We start from the raw sequence: 17,017 nt of genomic DNA on the forward strand, positions 1-17,017 counted from the left end.
TGTGACTGAGATATTTCACTCAGCATAATGTCCTCCAGGGTCACCCATTTTGAATAATATTGCATGAGTTCCTTGTTTTTCAATGCAGCATAGTATTCCACTGTGTGAATATACCACAGCTTCTCTATCCATTCGTTTGTTGATGGGCACTTAAGTTGCTTCCAACTCTTTGCTATTGTAAACAAAGCTGCAATAAGCATGGGTGTGCATATATCTGCTTGGATGTCAGTTATGGTCTCTCTGGGGTATACTCCCAGTAATGGGATTGCTGGGTCAAATGGTATCTCTATTTGCAATTTTTTGAGAAAGCACCACACCGCCTTCCACCACAATGGTTGCACCATCTTACATTCCCAACAGTGAATAAGAGTTCCAGTTTCTCCACATCCTCGCCAGCATTTGTTGCTTGCTATTCTGTTAAATGTTGCTATTCTTACTGGGGTGAGATGATATCTCATAGTTGTTTTGAAGACCAATAATTCTTATAGAAAACTTTAAACACAAACAACAAAAGCTAGCAATATTGTGGAGAAACTGGAGCCCTTATTCACTGTTGGTGGCAGTGTAAAATGGTGCAACCACTATGGGAGGCTGTATGGCGCTTTCTCAAAAAGTTGCAAATAGAAATACCATTTGACACAGCAGTTACACTTACTGGGAATATACCCCAAAAAACCGTAACTGTGACCTAAACAGATATATGCACACCCATGTTTATCACAGCTTTGTTCACAATAGCAGAGAGCTGGAAACAACCTAAGTGTCCATCAACAAATGGACAGAGAAGCTGTAGTATATTCACACAATGGAATACTACGCTGCATTGAAAAACAAGGATCTCATGCAATAAAATGGATGACCCTGGAGAACATTATGCTGAGTGAAAGATCTCAGTCACAAAAGGACAAATATTGCATAGGGCCATTGTTTTAAAACGGGACTGACATCGAGGTTGAGGGGAGACGGAGAGAGAACAGTTAAATAAAGTATACTGCACTGACACAGAAAAGGGAGAAAACTGTTTAAAAGGGATATATGATTAGGTATTATTTTCATGACAGGAGTCCAGAATGAAGGCTGCATAGTGGAGTGGACTTAGGGGGAGGGACTGTATAACAATGAAAGAATTTTTCTTTACTTTTCAAAGAAAAGAGTGAACTGAGCAAGGAGGATGGGTAGGGAGAAAAGTGCAACAATGAATTAATGGAAATCCAAAGTCTCTGTAAACCTTCATTAAAATTAATAATAGAAAAGAAAAAGAAAACTTTAAACGAGGGTGGGAGGAAGCAGCAAAAAGCATACCACCTATTTTCCTGTTGCTTTAAAAACCTGCCTGAGAAACTCAGTTGGTAAGTCTACACAAGCAAGAGAAGGAGGAAACACAATTATATTCTTCTTTTGGGCCAGCACTGCTCCCACTTTCCACCTAACAGAATTCCATGGTGTTCAACTAGCATTATTAGTGTTGTATTATTATTATTATAGGAAGTTGAAACACAAATAAAGCCTTGTATTCAACTGAAGGTTGCACAACAAAAGTAGAAAAATAATTCAATTCTGATTTTAGAGATCACAACCTGCATCACCCTCCACACTGCCTTCCACATCATAGCTCAATGAAGATGATTAAGAATTTCAGATCATTAAATACAAAGCAGGGTAGTGTTTACAGGGATGAGAGGCAGGACAAATCACCAGGAAAACACACACACACACACACACACACACACGCCATGGAAATGTCCATTTTTCATGCTGGGTAACAAGTACATAAAAGTACATCATAACTCTCAAGGGGAGCTCTGGTGGCCTAGTGGCAAGGAGCTGCAACTACAATCCCAGAGACACACGGTTCGAATCCACCAGATGCTCTGCCAGGGAAGGAGGGACAATCTCCTCCTGTACCAGTCAGATCTGATTTGACGGTACACTCACACACACACACACACACACACACACACACACACACACACAGTACATCATAACTCTCCTTCAACTCTTCAGATATCATATAGTTTACAAAATAAAACTTACCTTAATCACTTGAACTCTGAAAATGCAAAATTTTAAAAATTATAAGAATTGAAAGCAATTTATTAATTAGATAATAATTGAAGGTCAGTTCTTCAGGAAGTAAACTAAATTTTAGTAACACCCAAAGAAACCAAAGTGAGATTCACAAAAGAAACATGAAAGGAGGAGAAGAAACAACCCATCATATGAATTCTCTTTCCACTGATAAGTGTGCCCATGTTCCTTTCAAATAGTCTCAGAAGAAAAAGCAGACAGCAATCACAAGGCTAGAAAATCCAGCAGAAGCAGCAATACCTGTTTTATGTCTTCCTTGGAGGCTGGCTTTGAGTAGAGCTTGAACTGCCTGTTTGAACAGGGACAGTTTGCCTTTATCCCCCATTTTGCTCGCACAGAATGAACAATGTCTCCAACATCATAGAGGGCTGGGAAAAGAGAAACGGTGTAAGTAAACCCCGGGAGCACATGATGGAGGAGAAGCGGATTTCACAACAAGATTTCTTCTGGGGCCTGGTGCTTTCTTGCTCTCCTTTTTATCCTGTTAAAGGTGCATATCCCCCTCACCCCACCCCACCACTTTACTTTCCTGATAAAAAACTACTGACAAGATTATAATTCAAAAGCCTCAGGTTGACAATTTTAATCACTACACAAAGCCAAGCATACAAATACCTTTTCCAGGAATAATCTGTGTGGGCATCAAGTTCTCTGGCTCATGAATCTGACTCTTCACACACCTTATCCAAGAGAAGGTCTTGTAGGCCGCACCTGCAAAGAACCCATGTGCAGTGGATTCTCTCCACGGACTCCTGTCCCGACTGCCTTGGAAACCCACCTACTGCAGATTCACCACAGGCTGAAGAGCCTGAGAGGGCAGGAAAAGCACCAGGACATTTCTTACTTGTTTGGCAGTTCTTCTTCTTCATCCGGTAGCAATCTACACACACGCCAAACCCGCACCGAGGACAAACCCAGTGCAAGTTGAAGATGGTTGTGTCGCACACATCACACATCTCTCGAACGCCTTTGACGGCTCGTTTCCAAGCAACCTGCCCTGCAGATAGCAGAAGTCAGCTGTTGTCAGAACAGGGGGTGAACATCCCGTGTACTATAAAGTGTTCCCATCCAGGAACCAGTGCTTATACAAGTTCAGGGACTTGCATCCAAACTCCTTAATCACGACTGGGATGTGTGAGTAGAAACATTTTAATCATGCAAAATCTGGAAAGGTATACACCAGAGGCACAGGAAGAATTCACATTTCACTTTACATTGCAATGTTTCAATGGAAATTTATTTTCTTTTTAAAAGAAATATCCTTGTAGTTACCTTTAACAACACAAATAATTTTTCTATGCCCAGCTGCCCCCTAATTTTCTGGTAAAGCCTTTTCATGTACTCTGGTCAGAGCACACCAGTATTCTGGATCATGCAGCTATGTCTGCATGTGTTATGAGCACCTGTTATTTCCCTTGCTGCCTGCACTTTTGTAGCTGGGTTTGGAAAACTATCTCCTGTTTTAGCGACAGTGTTATAGTAATTAGATCTGGTGAATCTATACCAAAAAACTCTTTAGAAAATGAAGTAGGAATTAAAGGAAAAGACTTTTAAAAGGCTTCTATTCAGTTGTGGTTTAACATAGAAAAGATTTCACAAAATAATCTGACAAATGTTCACAATATTGACAACTATATTTATCACACACTGTTGCTGTTATATACCATCATCAAGTTACAGCCAACTTATAGCTGAATCTCCAGTGGGTTTCCAGAAGCAGTTAATTGCACTGCAGGAGACTCTGGATTTTAACTCCATGCCTCTGAGTTGAAAGCATCACTCCCTACCACTAAGCCACCTCATTTATCACTTATTCTTAGAGAGGGTGAAACCATGCTGCTCCCAGAGGCAAGGATTCTCAGGCTCCATCTCACATACTTTGGCACATGACCAAAAGACCAGTTCTTGGAGACGGATATCATGCTTGGAAGGGTGGAAGTACAAAGCATAAGAGGAAGACCCCAGATGAGATGTACTGAGTCACTGACTGGGGAATTGGGATTAGGTCTGTCAGAAGACGATGAGGTTGGCTCAGGATAGGGCAGGTTTCAGAGCTCATGTACACAGGGTTGGTATGAGTCACAGGTGACTCCATGGCATATAACAACAAAACTACTAAAATGGAAAATGAACAAAGGATTCTGGGTGATCTGGCACAGGAGGTGATCCGTGAGCCATCAGGGTGCGGCTGTAACACCATGGGTCACTTACTGATGCCACAGTTACCCTAGAGCATCTGCTGGACATCTTGTTTCCACAGCAGCAAGAGGACAAGTCATGCTCATCAGCTCTGAAGTGTCACTCACATTGATCTTTGTTGTGTACCAGAGAGCCAGCTCAACAATGAAAAGGCTCTCAAGCTAAGGGACACATCCCCACGCCACACTAACTCAACTAATGCTTGGTTTAAACTTCAACAATCCTTTATATCTCACACTATGGTGCTTGTGTGTGACTCAGCCCTGTGGGCTCCGATTCAGCAGATCTAGGGTGGAGTCCACCCCGCTTTCTCTAACATGTATCCCTGACAAAACCCCTGTCTTAAAATAACGAAAACCTCGCCCCTTTTAGCTAAGTCTGTGCTGCTGGTGAAGCTGGGCAGATTGCACCACTACCTCACCTTAAACTTTCCTTAAAAAAAAAAAAAAAAAGTTCTACTCCTTTGCAAATTGCCTCACTTACAGGTGGTCAATTAACTAATGAAATCAAATGAGGGGGGAAAAAGTGACTTCATTATACTGTGTGTATACAACCTATACTTTTCTGTGAGCATGAGGAACAGAAATCAAGCTGGACTCAAAACTCCTACCCCCGAAGAGATGCTCTTACTGTGTGGCTCAATTGTCGACATGGCTTCCTTCTCAGAAATCACCATCTGACAGAAGTGGTCTCCAATGTTGGCCAGAATATATTTTGCTGTGTCTAAATCCGTCCCCACCACATTTTTGATCAAAGGTAGCCATAGGCCAATTGCTTCAACGTCATATTTGTTTGGTGTTAAGAAGCCTTCTACCCGCAGCACACCGTGCTTGTTGAACTTTAACCTGGGGGCAATGGAAAAGAAAAATGTTTATATGTACATGTGCGCAAAGACACACACATCTTGAAACACTCTACTTTGTGAAAGAACTCTCCCAGTTATTCTACGCCAAAACATTCTCTCTCCCTCTCTCACAGTTATGAGAACTCTTAAATGTTACACACATACACTTTACATAGTACTTTTACTATTTACGTGGGACTAAATAAACATGCTGATAAAAAACTATACTTCAGTAAGTGAACCTGAATCCCCAAAATTTATAAGATTCTTAATGAAGATAAAAATCCTTCAAATAAAAGATTTTTTTTTAAAAAAACCCAAACCCCACAAACCAAAACTAAACAAGCAACCCAACTCTGAACTCTCAGGACATATATAATTAACGGTCTGAAACATCTGTGCATTTAATTCAGCTCCCACTCATTTTTAACTCAATTCAAATAAATAGTAGGATGGATAACAAGAAGAAATAACATTTGACACCTCTGTTTATGTTGGAACTATCAGGAGGGACAAATCCCTGGAGGACACAGTTTGGTAAAGGGTCAGTGAAAAACAAGAAGGCCATCAACCACATGGACTGACACAGAGGTTGCAACAATGGGCTCAAACAGAGCCACCACTGTGAGAATGGTGCAGGACGAGGCTTCATACTGTGGTACACAGGGTCCTGTGAGTAGGAGCCAACTTGAGGACACCAAAACACAGGCAACTCTCAAACCATGCCATTTTCTGAGACAGTGAATCGGTACCCAGACCAACAGTGAGTGCTCAATTAAACAGAAGCTTTTTCTTACTAAGATAGAAAAACTGAAGGAATATTAGGTTGACTTCATGGAAAAAAAAAAGGAACATAAATGTGAACATTTTTGCTCAGCAAGTTGGAAGTGGTTTTTTCTTTCTTTCTTCCTTTTTTTTTTTGTTTAAAAGGCAAAAAGACTCTCAGTGTGGGAAGGTACAAGCCATGCGGGCACCTTGTCAGAGCCACCTCCTTGGAGGGAAATTTGGTAGAATACTTGCAACGCCACCTTATAAGGCCCACCTATTGATCCAGTAATGTCACCTCTAATCATGCATCCAAAGTAAATAATCCAAGCTGAGGACAATGGAATGATCATTCCTGCACATTTCTAACAGTAAAAAAGGGTCAACAAAGATTGGGGAGGGGGAATCTTCCGGGATATAAAACAGATCTTCTAAGGGGAGCTCTGGTAGCCTAGTGGCAAGAAGCTAAACTGCAATCCCAGAGGTGTGCGGTTCGAATCTATAAGATGGTCTGCTGGAGGAGGGATAATCTCCTCCTGTACTAGTCAGATCCAATTTGATGGTACACACACACAAAGCAATAATAATTTTTAAAAAATGAATAAAAAACCAAAACAAAACAGATCTTCTGGAAATTAAGAAAATTAAAAAATTTAAATTAAAATGTTTACAACACTGCTAGATCTAGTTTGAAAACACAAACCATACCCTAAAACATAAATGAAACAAATAACAAAGAAACTGATTCAATGACTATCAAATACTAGGAAGATGGGCTTTTTATATAATTATCCAAAAGTATTTTGATGAAAAATAAATGTTAACATGATCAAATGTTTTCTATGTACCAGGAAAGTCAGATTCAAAGCAGAATATGTAATGTCATCTCATTGCTGTCAAACTGACCTTACAGCTGGTGTGTAAGGCTGTAAATTCAAAGGGAGGAGACATCCCAGCTTTTTCCTGAGGAGAAGCCAGTAGATTCCAACTGCCAGAGGTGCCACCTGTGGGCACTTGCAGTGCTAACTTCCTATGTACTAATGATGTACCAAACTAGACATAATGGACACATTTTATGACCATTATTAGAACACTAAAAATACAAGGAAAAGTTAGAGTTGTTACTGTGGTTATTTTATTTTCCAAATCTCCTGCTCTGTTTGGTAAAGTTCATTACTTTTAGAAATAGTGTTTACTTACCTTCTTTGTGTAAAAAGAAATACTGGAAAGGAGGATTAGAAGGAAATAATATACAGTAAAGCCTAGATCTCAAATCGCAGATTAAAACACAGTGCTGACTGTTTGAGTTCTAGATTTAGTGATTGAAGGGGAGGGAGGATACGACAGAGCTCAAAGGTCTCACCTCCTGAAGTGAAAGAAGCGACAGAATACAGGTGAGTCTTTCTGCTGCTCCTTGTCCTTGCGAAGACTGTCGAGGCGGCACTCTCTGCACTTGGGCAGCTGAGCGACGATGTTCACACAGGAGTCATCCTGCACAAATGCCTCCCCACTCTGCTGGAGCTTCTTGAGTTTGGCTGGGTCTGTCAAAACAGACTTCCGGGCCGGGCCTGGGAAATATGGGCCAAGGAAGCAGACCTCAGATGTGTGAAATCTATTACTCAATACTAGATTGAGTTGTTGGGGCTTTTTTTTAAATTCTTTTTGTTTTCACAAAGTGAGCACTCCCTTTCACTCTGATTCAAGTGCAATTGCTAACAATGGCTTTAACGAAAGAAGCCTAACAGAACAGTCAATCTATTTGCCAATTTAAACCTGCAAATTCAACAGCCAGACTCATAATTTCAAGTCAGTATTCCCAAACCCAGACATATTCAATATTTGGGAAAGACTTCCTCAAATTAGCCACTTAGTTTAAACTTACTTTTAACATTAGTTATGCACAGAGACAGTTTCACCTCAGCAGAACTGATTCTGCTTCCTTCCTTTTGCTTTTAAGCAAATGGGCTGCTAGTGTTTTTTGAAGCACCGGCAAAAGCTAACCAAAGGCTTCTTTACACAAACTGTATTTAAAAAAACACATGGTGTCTTCTGAATGTCATACAACTGCGTTCCACTTGGGATTATAATAGTCCTGGAGAATGATAAGGTTCTAATTCTAATAACATGATTGGTTTGCACTTAAATTTATAATGAGCAGAAAAATAAGAGGAAAGGTTAATAAAATTTTTTGTTAAAAAATAAAGAGGAAAAGAAGGAATATAATAGTAAAGAATTATTTTTCTGTGTCAACCCAAACAGCACAGAACAGACTCATAAATCGAGAGCTTCACAGACAAAAGAGGGTTGGTTTTGTTTCTCCAAGAGAGCCAAGAGGAAAATGTACTCATAGGCAAACAATTCAACTAAGCAACTTCTAAGGAAATAATCAAGAGAAAACTAGGCGACAGACCGCAATCAAATACACATTTTCAGTAACCTCCTCAGGTGACCTCATCTTGCCTCCTTACAAAACAGGACTCAAGTGCACTGTAAAAAGGCTAAATGATGATTGCTGGCTTTTATCACCATCAACTGCCTTCCTCAGCTGGAGAAAGCAAGGGTTAAGTAAGAAAAAAATGAACAGAAAAGTAGGAGTTTCAATTACTCTGATACTGAAGAGCTGTATCAGTTTCTAGACTACAGGTAGCACCTAAAGGCTCTATCTGTTCTGCCCGAGAAAATGTTCTAGAAATAAGAAAGCGGGATTACCTGAATCTAGTTTTTCTGAGAAAAGCAATAGCTGGTCCCATCAATGATTCTCTTAATCCAGAGCAGTCAAGTAGAGAAAAATAGTGCCTGCTTCTCCTCAGAGAACATATATCCAGAAAAAAAGACTGCTTGGCTCAAGTGTGCTTTTGTCTCTAACATCTAACAGTTTTCCAGCTACGTCTCTTTGAACCCACACACAATACTAGTGCAAACAATAGAGCAGATGCTGGTGGGCTTTTGGTCACACCCCACCCTTCAGGTAAAGTTATAACAGGTGGCACACACCAGGATGCAACAAGTTTTTTAATTTCACTTAACATCATTTTAGATGGAAAATGACAGCACATATTAAGTGAGGCAAAGCTGTTCTCAGTAACGCACTTATGTACCTAGAACGTGCTTCTCAATTCACGCTTTTACTATTTCTTTGAATTAACATTGAAGTAATTGGTTTAAAATTAGTTGAATATGAAGGCTGATGACTCAAAAAGAGCAGAGACAGGGTTATAAACAGTCACTGTCTTTTGGGAAGTTACGTAGCTCTTGAAGAACACTGTAATATTAAGTAATCTATTTATTAGTTGTTATTATTATTAATTACAATGAAAATTTACAGAGACTTTGGATTTCCATTCATTCATTGTTGCACTTTTCTTCCTGCCCACCCCTCCCCACCAGAGCTCTTCTCTTTGAAAAATAATCTATTTTATATAAATGAACTAAGGAGTCTTAGGAGCCCTGGTGACAGTGAATAACCAAAACTTAAGTCTCAGGAGTGAAAAGGCTTGGGGACAATCTCAGTCATCAGCCAAACAGAAGAGCCATAAGTGGAGCAAATCTTTTGGCCCTGGGTCCGTGCACTGAGAAAAATCTTGAGCCAAGAGATGTTCATGAAAGCCCTCAGGAATTCTGGGTGCACAGATGCTGATGCACACAAGGACCTATCAAAAACCAACACTGAGAAAAAGCCCTCCCCAGAATCAGCCATTTGAATTTGGACTCTCAGCATCCTAAACAGTAGAAGAGTTAAATTTGTTTGTTAAGCCAAAAGAATGAAGGTGCTGGGTTAGAAGCGTCAGTGTGAAGGAAAAAGTTCCTCTGCCATTCCTCCAACATACACCAAAAGATCCACCACACCATCAGCCCACACATCTTGCCCTCTAGTTCAGAGACATCTGCAGCAAAAGCTGGAGTAGGGACAGATTTCTATTTTACTCATCTAAATAAAGCATTTTAAAAATTATCAAAATCCATACTATTTTTCCACTTAAAGACAATTAACAAAAGATTTTTTTCAATTGTAATAGCTATGAAAAGACTACTTTTTTATTCTAATAATAAAGCTAACTATTGGAAACAAACTTAACAGTGTTCCATTTTCCCTATAACTAGAATATTTATTTTAAAACTGTGGATACGTTATACCCACATTTAAAGTGTGGATATAATGCATCTGCATAATACAGTTTATTTATACTTCTACATGTAAGGGACCAGATGCAACAAAGCATTAACAGTAATAATTTTGAAAAATTTGGGATCTTATTTTCATCTTAAACCTTTTTTACAAGGTCATTTTCATACTTTTGCTTTTAAGTTAAGAAACAAATATACAAACACTGCTTTCTATTATCTTCCCCCAATAATGGAATGTAGACATTCTCACCATTCTGGATTTTATTGTTGCTTCTTGTACAACAGCTTTCATTATCTACCTTTAGGTTCTTCATGTCCTTTAAATTCTGTGACTGGCAGCCTAAATGTGAAGATTCTACCTTCTTTTCCACACAATTCTTAGGGCCATCACTGTTAACATCAGTTTTGACATCTGGCTGACTTGGAAGAGCAACACAGATATCAGATGTAGAAGGTGTATGGTCTAGATTCTTCTGCAGTTCAGGAATATTGGCAAATTCCAATTCTGTTTTAGAAGCAGCCCCTGTAGGTAAGCACTCCTTCTGAAGGCCAGCTGAAGGCTGAAGGGCGGGTTCCAATCTGTTTTCCTGATCAGCATCTGTGTTCAGCTGAGTACAGGTATTTTTTGGCTCACTCAGAATTTTCACATCTCCATTTCCCATCTGGGCCAATTGTGAAGGCAGTAACCCAGGTTTGTAGGCATCAGGCTTTGTTCTCAGGACCTCAGGATTCATATTCAGACAGGAAGAAAGTTCTTCTGGTAAACTCTGTTTATGACACCTGAAAAAGACGGTACAGATTATATGAGCACCCAGGCCTCCTTATTTCTCATCTACTTTTTAACATCAAATGTTTGGTGATTCACAAAGGCAACCAGTGTGAAAGCTGAAGAGAAATTGCTTATTTTAAAATAGGTCTCTGTGACCTAGAGTTAAAAGCAATCAGCAGTTCTGCAAAAATATCTCAATCACTCTTAGAAAGACTTATCTGTATATTCTTTAATTTTTACAAACTTCAAGCTAGTTGTACTTTTTACAAACAAATCTTTGCTTTCCTCCTAAACTATCACATGAACAGTGATTTTTTAAAAATGCAATACTTTAGTATTGCAAGTTCAAGTCTGAAAGTTTCTTTTTTTAACACCAGAAAAATTTTTATAACTTTCTTTTCTGTTAAAGATTATGTCTAATAAATCAGAAATAAATATAATCTCATGGTAGGTCAATGTGTTAAAATAAAATTAATTTTCAAAAAATTACATGTAAGTAATGTCAGAAATTCCCTCAAAGACTGCAATTTTTACAAAATGAAAATTAAAAAAAACTAGCAACCAATAAAGTGTGTGTGCACATGTATAGAGAAATATAGTATTGTGTTGTAAAGAAATATGAAATTATAGTATTTGCTTTGACATGAACCTGGAAACATTATGCTAAACAAAAGTCATCAGACACAAAAGGAGAACTAATACGCTCCCAATCATATGAATTACCTCAAAGAGAAAAGTTTACTGGTGGTCCAGGGGCTAGATCGGGAGTGTACAAGAATAAGAGTTACTGCTTAAGGGCTACATGGTTTCGGTTTGGGGTGATTAAAACTTTTTAAAATGGACTATTTAACACAATGAATGTAATTATTATCACTGAACCATGCACTTAAACATTACTAACATGGCCTTTTTATTATTATATATCTTTTACCATGATTGTATTTTAATACAAAAATACCAACCATCAGTGGTATGAAAGAAACTGTCCTACTATGAACAACATACAACCAGCCCTGACAATGGGTGTTTTTTTTTTCTTATTTGGTTAGGGATCAGACCCAAAGCAAACACAGCAGCCAATCAACTACATGTTGGTCACGCAAGAAGAACCTGGTATTTCTGCGCCACAGTGGACTTCTTGCTTCTCTGAAATTCATCTTAAGAGTTCTTTATTAGCAAAACATAGTCCTTTTTTTCTCTATTATATTTTTTTTTATCCCTACCAAAAGCAGTAAGAGTTCATTTAATAAATCTGTTTAAATGTCAATGAACTCAATATTCCTCCTTTTCCCCCTTTGACTGCTACAATGGCCATCCCTCCCCCAAGTCAGTTTCAGGGTGCCCACTTTTCTCCTCGTTGAACCAATTCTACCTGGCACCCTCACTCCTTTTGGTACTAAACTTACTTTTTTAGACTGCAATCTCTGCTATCTTAAGTCCTTAGCAACTGCCTATATACAGGCTTTCTATCACTCCACCCCAAAGATATCCTACCCCTAAAATTCATTCAACTCTGAACCCATCTGAAACCTCTGGTTAAATTTTGTCTTTCACATTAATTTTTCTCATTTGTAAGTTAATAACAATACTTCCAACTGTGACTGCTTCTTCCTTCAGTTACAATAACACCTCCTGTACTACATTTCCCATCTGGGCCTGGAGTCAACGCACGTCTATTGGTTGAGAACTGCTCACTATGCCTAACACCTCCCCTTCAACCATTCTCACTGACTTAAGTCTTCCATATGAAACGATTTGCTCCATTCTTTAAAGTGGAACTTATACCGCAAAATGTCAGACATCTTAGCATTTCAAGTGACCAGGCTCTCCTTTACACCACCGAGAGAACGTCTCCTTTCTCACAGCCTCTCACTCCTGAACCATTTTCCATAATGATTTGTCTATCAACTACACATTTTCCATGAAGTCAGCTGATCAATCTGTCCTTTATGAAAACTCTAACAGAATCTCCCTGGATTAATCTGAGGTAGATCAGCAGGCAGGCTGAAGAATCATTACACTAAATTCACATTAATTCTCTCGTTTCTGAAAACACCGAGTGCGACAAAGTACTAGCACCTGGGCAATAGCAAGTTCAGACAGGAAGAACTATGATGAACATAATTTTTCTACTTATTATAATTAAACATCAGTAACAAAGAAATACTCACCCTTGAGGAATTTTTGCACCAAGGTTAGGTGGAGAATTGGCAGCCTGGGGAGTGCTTTGCTGCCGGAGGTCCTTACTGGGTGGAGTTGCGGCTGTACAGCCGAGTAGGATCTCCTTAAAAACTGCTGTGGGAACAGACTGTACAGGACACACACTGGGGGAAGCCTGGAAGATATTATTAATTCAAAGTCTTCAGCTGGGAAAAGAAAAACTCACGATTATCTGCTTAGCTTAATATTAAACAAGTGCAATACCATAACCAATGAAGAAGAATAAAATAGAACAAGCAAGAACCATTAAATGAAGGACTCATAACCGAGAATAAAAAAGAATAAGCAAGAACCATAAAATGAAGGACTAATAACCGAAGAGAGAAGAGGAACCATTCTAGTTTTCCAAAATCTTAAGTCTTCCTACAAAGAGCATAAGCTGATCTTTTTCACAGCTCTAAGTAACTATACCAGGAAAATACAGCAATGGAGACAAGGATACATAAAAACCAGGAAACGGGACCAATATTACAATGCACAGAAATGTGCTTTAATAAACAGTCTCAAATAGGGTACAGTCTCATGTACCCATCTTAATTCTGACATGTGTTAACAAGGCACTGATGGGCAGAGGCACCTACAAGGATACCAAGCTTAGCCTATCAACACAATCAAGGCTGAGAACATACTTGTTCTCATATCGTTTATCAAGCCACCAAAGTCAGCATAGTTAGAAGAAATTTCAAGTCATGACAAGCTTCTGAGAAAAAGCCTATCATCTCATTCCCTTTTCATGTGGTTTTACCTTCATAGAAATATACACACTAGGCCTGATTCTTACCAGATAATACCACTCTTTGGGAAGAAAAGGTAGAGACAACTGCAACACCAGATGACTAGTTAAGTCTATAACTACACCACTCACTATTTTCACCAGCCTCTACACGTGTACTCAAATGTTAGGATAGTTTCTGGTCATCTCCTTTCCACCAAAACAACCTTTACAATGACTAACAAAGTCAAATAAAAACTTGAGAAATCCCAAAAGTGACTTCCTACAACTTCTACCTATTACCTTTCTAAAATTGGATTCTCTTACTTAGTAAGTTGGTTTTTTAAAATTAAATTTAATACTTAGTAAGTTTTTTAAAAACATAATTATGAGATTTTTATATTGAGCTGTGGTGCTAGAGAAGAGTACTGAATATACCATAGACTGGTAGAACAAACAGGTTCATCCTAGAAAGGGTGAAACCAGGCTACTCTTTGGAGGCAAGGATTCTGGAGCTCCATCTGATTTACTCTGGGTATGCCGCAAAGAGGGAACCAGTCCTTGGAGAGGGACATCACACTTAGGGGGGTGGAGGGACAATGCAAGAGAGGAAGACCCTCAATGAGATGGATTGACTCAATGTTGGGGGTAGGTGTGTCACAGACAATGAGGCTGGCTTAGAACAGAAGGGTTCAGAGCTGTTATACATAGGGTCCCTATAAATTACAAGTGACTCAATGGCACATAACAACAATATATATAATTTGTGTGTGTGTGTGTGTGTGTGTGTGTGTGTGTGTGTGTGTGAGTGTACCATCAAATCAGATCTGACTGGTACAGGAGGAGACTGTCCCTCCTTTTCCCGGCAGAGCATCTGGTGGATTCGAACTGTGTGCCTCTGGGATTGTAGTTGCAGCTCCTTGCCACTAGGCCACCAGAGCTCCCCTATATATGAAATTTTAAAAAATATATTTAGATCTTTTTATGAAGACATTTACTCTGGCAGCATTGAAAAAACCTGCCTAGTATTTGTTTAAAAATATTGGGGAAAATAGGAATAATTTACTTAGCTTTGGTATAGCCTGAAACTATTTTTAACATATACTAATTTATCTTATCATATATTACCAACTTTTCAGCCAAATGAATTTTTATTAGATACTAGCTTATTGAAATGTGGAGTCAGGATTGGTGGAAGGTCTATCAACAATCTGCGTTACACGGATGACACAACCCTGCTTGCTGAAACTGAGGACCTGAAGAGCTTGCTGCAGAGGGTCAAGGACTGCAGCCTTCAATATGGATTGAGACTCAATGTCAAGAAGACAAAGACTCTCACCACTGGACCAATTGGCAGCATCAGGATGGACAGTGAAGAGATTGAGATTGTCCACAGCTTTAGTTTGCTTGGCTCCACAGTCAACACTCTTGGCACCCGTAAACAGGAAATCAAAAGACGTATTGCAATGGGAAAGTGTGCTGTTAGGGACTGCTCCAAAGTACTGAAGAGCAATGATGTCTCTCTAGAGACTAAGGTGTGTCTGATACAGGCCATGGTCTTCACAATCACTTGTTATGTGTCAGAGAACTGGACAATGACTAGGAAGGATAGAAGGAGAATTGATGCCTTTGAGCTGTGGTGCTGGAGAAGAGTACTGAGGGTACCATGGACTGCTAGGAAAACAAACAGATTCATCCTGGCAAGGGTTAAACCGGGCAGCTCCTTGGAGGCAAGGATTATGAGGCTTCGTCTAACATACTTTGGACATGTAAGGAAGGACCAGCCCTTGGAGAGGGAAATCATGCTGCGTAGAGTGGAGGGACAGCACAGGAAGGGAAGGCCCTCTATGAGGTAGACTGATTCAGTGACTAGGGTAATTGGGATGGGTGTGTCGGAGACAGTGCGACTGGCACAAGACAGAGCAGAGTTTTGCGCTCTTGTACACAGGGTCGCTATGAGTCACAGGCGACTCAACGGCACATAACAACAGTTTATTGCTCCTAAAAAGGATTTTTCTCCCCTTTATCTACTCAAAACATGTCTTTTGGAGTATACATTATCACCTCCACAGACCTCAGTTTCTTAATCTTAAAAATAAGGAGATCCAGTATGCTGCTTCCTAGAGTTCCTTTCAAAATTATTCAACAGAAGGGAAGTGGGAGGCATAGCGTCCCTGACCTCAAAACCTACTACAGAGCAGTAATAACCAAAACAGCACTGTATTGGTATGACAGGTATACAGAATCGAGAACTCATAAATAGACCTATTTATCTGTGGTCAACTGATAATCAACAAGGAAAGAGAACCTACCAAATGGGGCAAGGACAATTTCTTCAACAAATGGTGCTGGCAAAACTGGACTTCCACCTGCAGAAAACTGAAACATGATCCACATCTCACACCATACACAAAAGTAAACTCAAGGTGGATGAGATCTGGGAGTAAAGCCCAAAACCATAAAATTCATCAAAGACAAACTGGGACCAAGCTTAAAAGACCTAGGCTATGGTGTAAAGAGACTGCCAAATACAGCCAGAAATGCACTATCTGGAGAGGACCAAATTGGTGAATGGCCCTTCTAAAGATTAAAATCCTTATGCACAGCAAAATTTTTTCTACAAGGTCAAAAGAAAACCTACTGACTGGGAAAAAAAACATCTGGCAGTACAGAATATTCCTATGCCTCCAGAAGGAAAAGACTGATAACCCAATTACAGAATGGGCAAAAGACTTTTCACAGAGGAAGATATCCCAGTGGCCAGCAGAAACATGAAGAAATCCTCAAAATCACTAGCAATAAGAGAGATACAAACCAAAACCACAATGAGATACATCTCACCCCAATAGCAGTGGCAGTTTAATAGGCCAGCAAGCAATAAATGTTGGAGAATATGTGGAGAGATTGGAACTCTCATACACTCTTGATGGGATTGTAAAATGGTACAATCACTTTGGAAAGCTGAACACAGAAATTCCGTATGACCCAGCTATTCCACTGCTCGGAATATACCCCAAGAAAATTAGAACTGAGGCACAAGCAGAGACCCTTGTACACCAATGTTCATGGCAGCATTATTCACCATCGCAAGAACATGGAAACAGCCCAAATGTCCAACCACAATCAAAAGGATTGAGAAATTGTAGTACAATCACATGATGGAGTACTACGCAGAAAGCAGGAGAAATGATTTTGAAAATTAATACATAATCTAAAAGACTGAGGCCTTGAACACTAATGAGCGAAGACCAGATGAGTTCTGGGAGGATGTCAAAGATATCATTCAGGAAGAGTG

General features: G+C 39.5%; 1 protein-coding gene across 1 annotated transcript in view; it reads right to left on the bottom strand.

Annotated features, from left to right (window-relative positions):
• Positions 1–17,017, bottom strand: part of KDM3A (lysine (K)-specific demethylase 3A) — a 64,925-nt gene that overhangs the window by 14,018 nt on the left and 33,890 nt on the right. The window contains exons 8-14 of the mRNA XM_006900365.1: positions 12,962–13,125; positions 10,272–10,801; positions 7,260–7,464; positions 4,918–5,132; positions 2,933–3,085; positions 2,704–2,799; positions 2,329–2,456 (exon numbers count right to left, since the gene is read on the bottom strand). Of these exons, the coding sequence (XP_006900427.1) occupies positions 2,329–2,456; positions 2,704–2,799; positions 2,933–3,085; positions 4,918–5,132; positions 7,260–7,464; positions 10,272–10,801; positions 12,962–13,125 (1,491 nt within the window). The remainder of the gene's footprint in view (positions 1–2,328; positions 2,457–2,703; positions 2,800–2,932; positions 3,086–4,917; positions 5,133–7,259; positions 7,465–10,271; positions 10,802–12,961; positions 13,126–17,017) is intronic.

The sequence above is a fragment of the Elephantulus edwardii genome, unplaced genomic scaffold (genome assembly GCF_000299155.1).
Source record: "Elephantulus edwardii isolate Elephantulus edwardi_28Jun2011 unplaced genomic scaffold, EleEdw1.0 scaffold00283, whole genome shotgun sequence".
NCBI classification, from domain to species: domain Eukaryota; kingdom Metazoa; phylum Chordata; class Mammalia; order Macroscelidea; family Macroscelididae; genus Elephantulus; species Elephantulus edwardii.